Source organism: Pleurodeles waltl, chromosome 8 (assembly GCF_031143425.1).
Source record: "Pleurodeles waltl isolate 20211129_DDA chromosome 8, aPleWal1.hap1.20221129, whole genome shotgun sequence".
Lineage (NCBI taxonomy): Eukaryota > Metazoa > Chordata > Amphibia > Caudata > Salamandridae > Pleurodeles > Pleurodeles waltl.
Genome location: NC_090447.1, coordinates 72,495,591 through 72,509,588, shown reverse-complemented (window position 1 = coordinate 72,509,588; position 13,998 = coordinate 72,495,591). Strand labels below are relative to the sequence as shown.

At 40.3% G+C, this 13,998-nt stretch overlaps 1 protein-coding gene across 1 annotated transcript in view; it reads left to right on the top strand.

Annotated features, from left to right (window-relative positions):
* LOC138249717 (ecto-ADP-ribosyltransferase 5-like) overlaps positions 1-13,348 on the top strand; it is a 65,456-nt gene extending 52,108 nt beyond the window's left edge. Inside the window, exons 3-5 of the mRNA XM_069203737.1 lie at positions 5,251-5,974; positions 7,802-7,834; positions 11,534-13,348. Of these exons, the coding sequence (XP_069059838.1) occupies positions 5,251-5,974; positions 7,802-7,834; positions 11,534-11,631 (855 nt within the window). The 3' untranslated portion in view covers positions 11,632-13,348. The remainder of the gene's footprint in view (positions 1-5,250; positions 5,975-7,801; positions 7,835-11,533) is intronic.
* The last annotated feature ends 650 nt before the right edge of the window (positions 13,349-13,998 follow it).

Here is a 13,998-nt window from a genome sequence, read left to right as displayed (position 1 = left end):
TGTTTCCTAGCTAGGTAGGGAGATATCACTTGCCTTTCTTTGAATATTTAACACATTTTCCCAGGCGGACTTTCATGTTGCAGTGGCTAATGCCAGATGTGGTGCAGACCAGTCACCCTATCTAGGGTGGCTGCTTCATAAGCATCCATGGCAGTAGCCATTGCATCACAGCAGACCAAACAGAAAAGACAGGTAACTATTACAAAATAGCAGCAATGGATTACTGTCACATGCGCTGAAACCCACCCACTCAAAGTGGTAAAGTCAAGTACGCTTTGTGCTACAACAGACAGTACCCCTGCTGCAAAGAGGTACCTTTGTGGAAAATGCAAAAAAGCACATTCACATAGGCTATAGTCCATACAGGTCTAGATCACAAAAATAACTATAGGATAAATGCAATTTCATGTTGCTACAAAGAGGTTTTTGTGAATAACAAATCATGTAATTATTAGTATTTGCACACTATAAAAAATAAGACTATAGCATGAATCTGTGAGATAAAATGTCCAACTTATTGCGCCCAATATACAAACATATACTCCATGCCTTCAAAAAGAAATACAATCAATCTTGAAGATATTAAGTAATAGTTCTAGTCTGGATTTTATGCCATGCAAAATTGATGTGGAGAACCAACAGCCAACACGTGTTTCAGTTTTAAACTAAAGACTTCTTCAGGGCTGTAAAGGCACATCAATTAACATATATCAATTAAAAATGCAAACGAATAAGAGTTCACTTCCAAGCTGGCGGCCACAGTTGGACGCTTTGGTGGTGTCCATGCATAAGACGCATTGGTCTGTTTTTAGTGTTTTATGAAAAAGTTTTGTATTTGTAGGCAGGGGACGCTCTGGAATCGCCTTCTTTAATCTGTTAAAGTTAAATAAAGTTAGAATATAACTTGCATCCCCATAGATTTGAAATCTCATCATTTATGTAATCAATGAAGTGATTTAACAAGTCATGACAATATAATATGTGAGCCCAGAAGCAGTGCATCGTGAGGGTGCAAGTTATACTTAAGTCAGTAAGGCGTAACTGGTGCATTTCAGTGTTTTTTGTTTATTTAAATATATTTTTATATCATCACAAAACCTATGTATAACTCCATTTTAACCTTTTTTTGTTTCATTGAATTTATGTTTTTTTTTTAAATAGGTAAAAATCTTAGCACCTTGCTTAGGTATAACTCCACTTTAACAATTAATTTCTAGGGTTTTGTAACGTAAAGTAAGATCTTATTACCATACCAGAGTATTTTTCAGTAATGTGCGGCAGGAGGTTGGTAGCAGGGACCGGCCTGTGGCCAGGCTATGCACCTAAGCCCCTCAAGTGACCAGCCTCTGACGCGTACGGCAGGTCTTTAGCCAATCCTCCTCAGATTGGCAACCATCCAATGCACACAGCCTTAGGCCATTGGCAGCGGGGTATTAGCTGCAGGGAATAGCCTGTAGCCAGGCCCTGCATCCAACCACTTCCCACAGGTAGGCAGGTGGCCAACTGCAAAGACACCCACCCAGATTATTTTCAGTACTGCTGTACTTCCGCAGGACTACTTTGTAGGGGTAGAGGGGTATGCTGGGCACTAAGAGGTCTCTTGGCACCAACAGGAGTACTGCAGGAGTGATGGCATTTATATTTTTGTATTTAGACACTGGGGGGGGTCCCTCTGGGGCCTTCTCCACAAAAGCAAGCGGGTCAGGGTACCCCTTACCCTGTCCACTTGTACCTTATATTTTTTCATAAACTCCGGACAAGGGAACTGAGTCCCCAAGTTCTGAGAATGGTGGGCATAGCATTACTGTTGATGTCGTGACCTATCAATCAAATCGGCCAGACCCAGACATCACTAACTTTTGAACTTTAATTTCTCAAAAATGAAAATGGCTCAGTGGATTTACACCAAATCACAAAAAGCTCTTTCCTGCCAAATTTAGTGTAATTGTGTTCAGCCATGTTTTTGTATTGCTGTCTACAATATTTTCCAAAACCTTTTTAGGAAGAAGCTCTGATGCATGATTTTTTTGGTGAAGATTTGTCAAATGGAGCCAAAGATATTAGCAAAATGAGTTGCAGTCTGTCAATCAAATCTCTCAGCCACACCCACATATCACTATTGTTTTAAGTTTAAGTCTCGAAAATGGCTGAAAGGATTTAGACCAAATCACAAAAGCATGCTTTCTGACTAAATATCTGGCTTTCTGGCAAATTTGGTGTGTTTGTTAGTGTTACTTTGGGCATAGTCAGGCAATTTGATTCAAACTCACAAAAGGTGATGGGAGGTTTGCTTGTAATATGTCTAAGGAATCTTGCAATATGTTTGACCAATGGCAATTGCTCATGGTAGCTTTTCAACCAATCTTTCTTTTGCTCACCATGCCACCTCAGTTTGGACCCAGTCAAGCTAGTCTCAACTGTTCCAGTAGTAGCAGTCGAGCCTGAACTTCCAGGCCAGGTCTTTCCTAAACCAGAACACAAGCAACCCAAGAAACTCCAGTTTCATCCTGATTGGGGCTTGTCATTTGGGTGTTACTTGGATCCAATAGCACAGTGAGCACAGGATCAACATCTTGGCATACCCTTTCCAATAGGGCATTACATCAAACATACAAAATCAGCGCAAAACTGGTCTTAGGTTGCTTGTGTACCCATTTTTCCACCTCCCCTGCGGCAAAATGGCAAGTGACCCCAATTAAGCCCACCCCCAGAAATGCAAGCTTTAAAAATCAGGCAAACAACTTGACTGCAGTACTCTCAGGAGTGTTAGTAATGTATCCACTGGAGCATCCGTTAACACCATTTATGGGCGAGAGCTGTGTAAAAGAGGTATTTATATGCACTGACCTTCTGTAGAGCATCCCCGATTCCTTACACCCTGCCTGCTTTATGGCATTAAAGTAAAATGTCAATGTTCCTCTTCTTCTATACTTTACTTTATTCATAGCTGGTCGAGTATATGTCCACACTTAGGGTATCATTACAAGTCTGGCGGATTAATGACATCATAGAGAAATCACATACAGCTGCAAACATCTTGGAGGAATTTAATAGCAAGGTGTCTGAATGGCCAATATAGCAGCCTGAGTGCCACATTATGACCGCAGCGGTTGTACTGCGGTCGGACCGCCAGCACTGCCAGGATTAGTCATCCCGGCAGTCTGGTGGTCATGGTGTTCCTAATCCACCAGGTCAGCGCTGGGGATTACGACCCCCTTCTCCGCCAGTGATTTCATGGTGGTAACACCGCCATGTAAAGGCTGGCAGAGACGGGTGCAGAGGGCTTCTGGGGGGCCCTGCACTGCCCATGCACCTTGCATGGGCAGTGCAGGGCCCCCCTGGCCAGCACCATTGTGATGTTCACTGTCTGCCTTCTTTGCAGGCCGTGAACATTGCGACGGGTGCTGGTGCACTGTATGCACTACAGCATTGCCGACGGCTGTATTACGAGCCGGAGACAATGCTGTAGGCCGTTTCCCACTGGGCCAGCAGGCGGAAACTGAGGTTCTGCCAGCTGACCCAGGGGGAAACTCATAATGGGCCCGGCAGGGAGGCTGCTACACTGGCAGGAACCTGCCCGTCGGACCTTCGGCAGACGGGCTTTTCTGTCCACCGAAGTCATAATGAGGCCTTTAGTCTAGCTAACAGTGGCTCCATACCCAGTGGCATCAGGGTTTGCCCAATCCATGGTATCTGATGCAGCTAATATACCTTTGAAGATCAAATAGACTCTTTTTCTTTGAACTATGTTATGTCTGGTAACCACACTTTTACATTTAACTATTTGGCCTGGTGCCTCCCCTGAAGCCCACTTGAAAGTTTGAGATATTGCTAAGGTCATTCACCTGGGCTTGGAGTCCTCTACACTTCTACCTAAGATTTTAGAGCTATCATCAAGCAAGGATATAAGTGAGTTGGGCGAACGGCTGTTAGGGCTGCCTTAAACAAAACACAGGATGATTGAGGTTCAGGGTGTGATTCTGGAACCCCAAATCCCAATACAAAGGCATATCAAGTATGTGGGTAAAACAGTAATCATATTTGATAATTTGCCTTGCACTGGTCTTCTGGGACATAATCGACACCAGGAACCCTGTCTCATTTTTGTACCAAATCACTTGCTGTACTTTACAAGCCTTAGGAGTCACATGAATGTCCATTTGCTTTTTTCCATTGTCTGAGTTGCTGCCCCTAAATCATTGTTATCTCTGCTAGTGTCCTGATAGTGGGTTGGGGCAATTAATTAGCTAAAAATAATGCTCCAAAATTTTATACCACCTTTATTCCACATGGAATTTTAAAAATCCCACAAATATGTCTTGGAATTACTATTTTAGTTTGAAGGGCATGATCTTTGCAAACCTTTGTCCTAGCTTTGCCTTAGTTTGTTTAATAGCGTATGGTAGGACATGTCCTCCGTACATGTCCTGTCCCCTTTCTTAACTTACTGCACTTTCCTTTGGGTTTAAGCAGAAGCAATGAAAACACGGATTTATTTAGTGTTCTGATTATTATTTGCTGAGATTTGAGCTACTAAATAAATGTTCTGCTCTGCAGCAGTTTTTTTATTTGTGATGGAACACTGTAACTTTCATTAGAATGAGTGCATTCGGTATCCCTAGGCTTATACCTGACCCATGCAATATTTCTGACACCTAGGGACCAAACGTTAATCTTTGAGTAAGTCACTTCCTTTGTTCTGGTCAAACTTGGGTCGATCGTGTTTGAACCCAGGACTCTAGTAGGCATTGATGCTGGTAAACATGTCTGATTAATTAACATTCTGATGGATTATCCAGTTGTGCCACCTGCTGCATGTTTAACTAATATGTAAAACACTCAAAAATACCTCATACCCATCAAGGGAACGGCTAAAAATTTCTGGTAGGTAAAAAATAATTTGTACTTGAACTTTAGTTGAGATGTTCTCCCATTTCTTTCCTCCCTAATGCCTCAAGGTATCAATTCAGCAGCTTCCTTTAGCATGACAGCCACTCTGTTTTCATGGTTTCCCTTCAACACTGCCCTGACCTAAGGCCCTTACCAATCATGGTCAACAAAATCCACCCTTAGCCGTTTGAACTCAACCATGCGCATCTGCCTCTTTAGCTTAACTTATCAACAACCCTTTAGATGATTGTAAGACTTTTGTATTCAGGAAGACCCATCAGTGTGGTGAAAAAAAGTGGCATTATTTGCCTAATTTGCAGCATCTATTAAACTAACAGAAATTGTATGTTTATTTTTCAGGTAGTGTCAGAGCCATTAGACATGACACCAATGGCTTATGATGATCAGTATATCAACTGCATCAAAGAAATGGAAAAAAATATTACTTCCACAGGACTACTAGAGGAAGAAAAATCTAAGAATAAGGTCTTTGGAGGAGCCTGGGATAAAGCTGCACTAGAATGGAAAGAGAGGAAGAAGAAACATCTCCCACCTCTGCCCCGTGGTTTCCATGATCGGCATGCAATCGCCATCTTGGTCTATACTGACAAAAACTACCCATCTAATGATACTTCCTTTCCCAGCAGGTTTAATGAAGCTGTTAGAAAGTCTGTCACCTCCCGAGACAGTTACATGAGCAACTTTCATTTCAAGTCTCTACATTTCTACCTGACAACAGGATTACAGCTCTTCAAGACAAGCTGCAGGCAGGTGCACAGGGGGATCAGGGGTGTACACTTTGTACCTCCCAGTGGATCTGACATAAGCGTAAGATTTGGGCAGTTCACCTCTTCTTCTGTCAGCCCAGCAACCGCTGAGATTTTCGGGCAAGATTCCTATTTCAACATAACGACCTGCTACGGAGTGGATATTGAGGAGTTCTCGTATGATCCCAGTGAGAAAGAAGTATTGATCCCAACCAATGAGGTATTCAAGGTGACCAGTTTTGCAAAAGAGGGACACCAATTCGTCCTAGAAAGCACAAAAAGGAGATGTCATTATTACAACTGTGCATACATCGGTGGTAGGTATTACCTTCAATTTGCCTTTGGAAATTATATGATTTATTGGTGATATGATGCCCTTGGCGCACTTGAGGGTCCATCTGTTCATGTTTATATTTCTATATCTTTTTATCCATCTCTGTCTACTTCCCTAAGTCTAAGAGCCTTATTTAGATTTTGTAGGATGGATTACTCCGTCACAACAGTGACGGATATCCAGTCCACCAAAATATAAATCCCATCATTTCCTATAGGATTTATATTTTGGTGGACGGGACATCCGGATATCTCACCCACCGAAATACAGATCCCAATATTTCCGATGGGATTTATATTTCGGTGGACGGGATATTCACCACCGTTGTGACAGAGTAACTCCTCTGACGAATTATAAATCAGACCTTAAATCTGCAAACCTAATTTTTTATTTATTGCATAATTCTTGTGGCTACATATCAATTAATTTTTATTAACAGGCTCTTTTTGAGCATTTTGAGCATAGTGTCCATGTTTCCAACTATGGATTTGGGTTGAGGAAACTCACAAAGTTCATAAAAATAGAAGAATTTTACCAGTTCAGAAGGATGATTTGTCTTTGTATGCTTTGATTTTCCATCAGGCAATGTTTTGTATTTGCGTGGATCTGGGAGATCCTGTTAAATGCTGCAAAGATAGTATTCTCACATGAATTCTAGAAATAAGTTAATATAAAAGGATATTGCACTAACTACTTTCTTGCAGACCCGAATTCCTCTTGCAAATTGTTGATATGTGGGATACTGAATCGCTGTTTAGAAGTGATGGCCACAACACACCCTTCCCAAATAGCAATTTGTGAAGCTTTTCTAAACCCATTTTAGGAGCCAGTAAAACTTTTTCACTTCTAAAGTACATCAGACCTAAAATTCTTAATTGTGAGAAGGAAGTTGTACTTGCTTGGTGGGTGTCTTTGAAGGAAAAAAGCTAGGATCTTTTACAGGTATCGGAGCTGGATGTTGACTGAGACCTGTTGATGAGGATGGATAAGTGAATTCCTTCCTCCAACAGGAAAAATGTACAGTCTCATGAAATTTGAAAGGAATATTTTGGAGCCCTGAACCTGAGTGTAATCTAACGTCCTTGCTTTTATATCCCTACACAAAGGACATCATGTTTAAGGACAAGGAAGTGAGAGAAATCCCACCTAGGAATGGGATTGGGAATCGGATGCCGAGGGGAAGGAGCAGGTGATGAGAGAGGAAAGGCTGTAAAGGTGGAAAGATGGGATAACCTACAGATATGAACGCAGGATAGGCGAGATGATCGGAAGAGCAAAATGAGGAGATGCAAGATACACAGAGTAGATAAAATGACAAATGGGGAGAGAAGAATGAAGAAGAACAACAATCGGAGAAGAAAAGCCAATGAAAGGAAGATGGAAAACAAGAATATAATAAGAAAAAGGAAATGCAGGATTAGCCAACAGGGTCATATCTGATGATATTCCACCTGGCAATGTCGGGGTAAAAAGGGTTGGGAGAAGGAAGTCTCCGTGATTAGATCCTTCTGCTTGGCTAATGGAAACCCATTCACCAGTTGCATCAGGCTTGATAATTATCCTGTCCTTCATGAATTGGTATGAATTATGCCTGCTCAAATCTTGGAATTTTGTTTTTATTGGGGTATGCCAAAAATATTTGCCTGGCTTTAAGTGAGACTGGGCGAAAGTAATAGGGTTTTTTACTTAACTGCAGTTCTATGAATATACAAATATAACCAAACCACTCTTAAAGAGTTCAGAATTTAAATGTCAATCAAAAAAATAGAAGCATATTTATCTAGTGAACATAATGTCTTTCTCTTTCTAGGGGAAAAATCCCAAACTTGCATCTACAGCTCTGGTAAGAATGACTTTTGTTTATTTCTGGTTTCTGACAAAAGAGAGACTGAAGCAGACATAGTGTCACTCGATTATGTAATGGAGACAAACACACTTGCAAATGTACTTATTTGTGACAAGGTTGCATTTTTTAAGGCAGTGTAGTTGTCACAGAAAAACTTTCAATTTTTTCTTGTATTTTTTCTGATAAGTAGATTGTTTGTTTTCTCTCTGTTCTTAAACCGTTTAACAATTCATTTGCAAGTAAAATGCCTCCCCCTTATTCTGCCAGCCCCACAGGTTTGTATATTTCTTGTTGCTACAAACTTCAATTTCCAACCAAACATTCCCACCTGTCTTATCATTGACATTTTGTATACATGTTCCTGTAGAAGAATAGTAAAATAAAGTGCTTCTGTTGCATTGTCTCTGCTGTAATAGATGGGAAAGTGTCATCCGTACTTTACTCGTGTTATCTTTAATAAATTCAGCAAAGTTTGCACAATAGATGATACTCTAAAGAAGGCTAAAGGGAAAAACACATGCATGAAAGAGTATATATTGGGTACATATGTTATCAGCTAAAATATTCATACGCATTAAGCTTCTAGGAATCTATTTTTGGTGATTGCTATCCTTGTTACGATGGTACTCTGGATCCAGCAACAAACTGTATTCCCTATTCCTAGCAGACCTCTTTTGTTGAACGAATAGGTCCCATGTTCTCCTTTAAAGATAAATGTCTTTATTGGTTCATCAATATCACTTATATTGTCAAACATATTAATATTAACATTATACAGGGTGTCTCCACTCTTAGGACTTGTGGTTCAAACCCTTGCCTATTTTGGTCACCTGTCTCTGCTCGCTCTTCATCATGTCTCGAGCCCCCTGGTGGCATAGCTTCCAGAGCGAGACACAGCAATATCCATTTGAATGGCATCAACTTCTTTGAGACACAACAATATTAATTTGGACAGCATCAACTGCTGTATCATAGGGCCCGATTACATGTGGCATGTTATATTTTGATCATGCATGGGTCTCATTTAAAAGTGGTATAATGTGTGCCACATTCTTCAATTACTGATTGCGATAAAGAACGCACCATCCAAATTTCGGTTGGCCAAACCTGCTGGAATTTAACAAAAGGAAAAGGTGTGGTTTTCACTTGGACATGAAGATACTGGTGCAGTAAGCAGGGAATTCTGCACATTAGAGACCACTCATAATCAGGCCCTTTGTGTTTGGGCAGTACTGAATAGTGAGCTGAATGTTTAGCTGATAGCAAACATGATATTATATACTGTAACTATAGATGTGAACAAGATAGGCTTTAAAAGCAATTCAACTCTATAAATTATCACCGTGTCTTTTGTTTACATCAGCACAGCTCATGTTACAAAGGGTTTAATGCCAGTGAGTATCAAATTATGAGTAAACAGCAGAAGTGATTTTTAAAAATCTGAATCAGTATTTGATGAGTAATAGTTTTGAGCATTTGACTCCAGAAAGGTTAAGGTATCTGCTTATGCCAAATATCAGAATCAAAAGCATTTTCGTTGAACTCATTCTTCAGACAAATCCTTACTTATGATTTCTACAGTGGTAAAAGGCAATCATCTTTTCATCTGGCCTTAGCTCACCCAGTGTTTGATTTCCACAAGAATAAGCATCTGCACCATTAAATGTAAAGTTACTGAATACCAAGGGTGTGTATACTTGATTCCACCTCATGCTTCTTTAATCCACCATCAGACGCTCCTTATGCATTTATCTTACTCTTGCAGGTCCCAGTGTTCTCACTTTATCATGGTGTTTCCTTCTTCTTTACCCCATGTGTGTGTTTCTCTCTTTTGGTCTGGCTAAAGGTTTGATGAGGGAAAATAAGTGCAAGACCCCAAATAAGAGTGCTGGTGGGCCCCACCTGCAACCTCTGGCTCAAAGTAAGCACTGAGCTCACTTATGCATCAATGCATTATTCAGTGCTCCAAAACGTTCTATGAGTCACATTTTTTCAGTTATCTTTGCAACCATGTAAAATATTACTTAGTATGAGTCCCATTCATGGTTACTCACAACAATGCACTATTAGTCTCAACAATAGTCCCAAAGAAAAACCCTTCACAAATTTGTGCTTCCTAGAGGCAAGAGTGACTGACAGCTAAAAGAGCACACACTTAAAGGAAAATAATGTATTTAAAATAAAAAATACCATTATAAAATAGTGAAAAACTAAAACGCTTTAGATCACAACAATCAAAATAAACACAGCGTATGTAAAGATGTAATGACCTCTCTATGTGTGTGTGTGTGTGTGTGTGTGTGTGTGTGTGTATGCGTGCGCACCTGTGGTGAGTGCTGTGTATTTGTGTTTGTAACCCTTCAGTGGGGCCAGAATGGGGTGCCCGAAGGATAGAATCAAATCCAGATACTGAGTGCCTGGACATGTCTTGAATTAGAATTGCTCTAGTAATAGAGTTGTTAGTAAAACATCCTGCAGTGGGGGTAACAGTAACAGTCATGCAACGTCTAGAGCGGAGATGTGGACCTACATGTAGTCTTTAGAGTAAGCAATGAAACCTCTACAGGGAGGCAGGAGAGGACACTTTTGAACCCAATGGCTCGGTGATCCAGTCTTAGACTCAAGCCTCTGGTGGGCTGATCATCTAGACAACACTTTAGCTTTCTCTGTACCTAGTAAGCCTCAGCTGTTGGTGGTACTTGGTCAAATAAGTCTCTCCTCTTTGGGCTCCTGATAAGACAGCAAGTTGGTGGTATTGTAAATGGGCAAAACATTGTCTCTAATATGGAACGGGTGATGGTTGGGATAACAGAGTTTAAGAGTAATGGTAAAAAGCCTCCAGGTCCACCAGATAGTCATTCTTGGTAACTTACCTGTCGGACACTAGGGAATGCAAAAGAACCCCCTACAGTTTAAAAGAGGAGAGAAGGTGCTCCATTCTAAGGGTTAATTGAGTAAAACACAATCAGGAGCCTTAGTCTCGTAAATTAAAGTGGTTTGGGGGTTAGGTTGAACGTGGTTGGAGTGATGCACCTGGTTTAAGTGATTTCTGTCGTCCTTGGAATGGCTCGCCTGATGGCTATACTATACATGATTTATAATATGTTAAGCTCTCTGAATCTAGCAGAATGACCAGTATGTCCCCTTCTTTATCTGGGACTATATCTAAGAGTCGTTCCCAGACTTGCATAGTGTACAGTTCCTTGGCCAAGGAAGTTGGTTAAGGCATTTTGTGTATATGTTGAGTAGATGGGAATGAACCCTGGCGAGCCCTCTCACATATAAACACCGCTATTCTCTCACAGGTCTTGGGGTCATCAGACTTTTTCATCCTAGCTCTCTCCTATACATAGAGGCACCATTACAAATGTGACATTTGGCATTTATCAAAATTGTTGGTAATAACCATTCTTGGGAGTTTTAAACAACATACAGTTATAGATAGATAGCTGTATACACTGGAGCTTCAATTCAGCTTGAGGATTCTGAACAACATCATATTCAACACAATCTGTGGCCCTGTTCTCTATATGACTGGTCAAACTCCCCTTGTTGACAGCTACCGATCTTCTATGATATATAATCACCAGGCAATAAGAGCTATGTTTTAAAGATATGCTGGATATGTTATTGCATGTTCCACTATTTGTGTTGTACATCTACTCACAGCCTTTGTTTGCTATTGTGTCTCAACAGCTTCAAGCGTTGCAGCTATCTCCAGCACCCGGCATGTTCACCTCTTCAGGGAATTTGTGATCAACGCTGCTGTTCTGGGGCTCTTTGTCAACCTTTAACTGCTTGTAGTTAGCATGACTATGGTGTGGACCATAGTTATTGGTTGGGCATTAATGATGTAAACAGATCTACAGATGTTGTAGTCAGAGCATCACAGGATTCGACCATGCAGGGAGGCATTCACAGTAGTGCATAAGTTGAGAAAGCCGGAGACTGTTATAGGTGTCTTTACAGCACTCTTGTTTAATTGGACATCATGCACTGTCTCTAATGCGCCTCACACCAGCAATAGGGAATCAGCTGAATCCCTTTGGATTCTTTCTTAAGTTAGTGTTCCATGTGTCTTATCAATTTCGACAAAAATGGTGAAAAACATAACCAATATTGCATAGCAATTAGCTGTAAACGACAGTACTTCAAGTATGCTCTAAAACCGAAGCATACATAGGAGAGTTGCTTGGAGGTGCCACTTATAAAGTGCAGCTTGCTTGTGCTGCTCATCCCCTGTAGGTCCACGTTCAGTATTTGTAAGGGCCATTTTCCAGCATCTGTTGAGGATATCAAATGGGTGGCCACAGGGTTTAACCCATCCCACATACCTGTTGTCTAGTTGCTGATTGTTTCGTGAAACTGAAGTAGTGGACTTTGAAACTTGGAAGCTTAACCTGGTTGGTCTGAGGGAGTGACAAGCCATGTACCATGCCTACCTGGGGTCTGAGCCACGGGTGATTGGGTGGCCTTGGGGCTTAGTATTCAGAGAGCCTCACCTTTTAAGGAGGTGCAGAACTTTACAAACTTGGAGATCTCACGCATTGACATAACCTAAAGTAAGCCAGAAGTATTCTGAAACTCCCTTAAGTCAGTATGGAGGTGAAGTGATTTAAGGTGCACCTAAGTACTTATTCCCTTCTAGATACACAACAGACAGGAAATGGAGAACAGCTACTGCCCACATTCCTGCAAATGCACTGACTCTTATTTATCTATGTATATATTAGTATTTGTACAGCATGAAACTAGCTGGAGGGCAACAGCTCAGTGAACAGCAGGTTGAAGTCCTCTCTTATATTTCACAATTTCTTACATGAAGTAGGTTAATCCGAGTTTCTACTATGTGCAGAGATAGCACACTTTCAAGAGATGAGTCTTCAATTCCTTTTTTCCATTGAAGGATGGTTAAAGTCATTGTGATGTTAAAGGAATGTTGTTTCACAACCTAGGACCATTTACTTTTTACATGTTTTCAACTTTAATCTGGTGATGTCCAGGCTCCTGGTTCCATTTATCATACTCAAGGCATGGATTCTCAGTATTGATTACTATATTGCTTTCATTTCGTGTCCTAGTGTGATAGCTGGGTAGCACCCAGAAGAAGACCTCAATTACAAGGCATGTCCCATATTACAGAGGTCAAAATGCATTGGCAGTACTATTACTTTAAGGAGTGTGATCCCATAGTTTGAAATTCCTTCTTTTTTTTAAAAACAAGCACTTATGAACACATATGTTTTGGGAACTTTGAATTGATCACAGCCATCAAGAAAGTGACTTCATGAGCTGTACATATGATTGCCTAGCTTTTAGGCAAAAGTCTAATACGGTGTCTATGAAATATAAGACGCGGTCTATGTAAATCTGAATCAACATTCAATTTTGTACATTTTGTTACTGTTCAATGTACATGTAAAGGATAGTGATGCATATATAAGACGTGACTGTGCTGAAAATATGACTGAAAATTTTAATTACGTAATGCATTAAACACATTGAATGATTCCTCTGTGTGATATGTAGTTTGTGAAATTTTTGGCTAGTAGGGGGTCTCTCAGTATGTGATGATTGATGTTATGTGGTTCCCAACCTGTGGTCCGGGGACTCCCTGGGGGTCCAAGAAGCCTCCTCAGAGTGCCCATGACTGCTTAGAAAATTAACTATTATTAACAGATTAATAAAGTGTGGGTATATATATATATATATATATATATATATATATATATATATATATATATATATATATATACACTGAAAAAACAAAGGTTGCAGGGAAAAAACAAAGGTTGCAGGGACGTTATAGTTTGGAAATAGAATTTTAAAAACTATAGAAATTCACAGAAAAAAAACAAAAGTTACAGGGACGTTATAGTTAGGAAATAGAATTTAAAAAGATCTTAGTAATTCACTGAAAAAAACAAAGGTTACATGGACGTTATAGTTAGGTCCTGAATTTTCTTCCATAAAACCAGAGAAATTCAGTAGTTATAGTTACCTGAGCTAACTATAACTTGCGTCCCTGTAAGGCACTACTTATGACATCCCATATTACATCACTTATGACATAGTCAGTGACATCACTGATGAGAAATTAAAGGAAATTTAAATTTGTATATATAGGGAAAGGAAGGATTTGCGACCCCTCCCTATCTCGT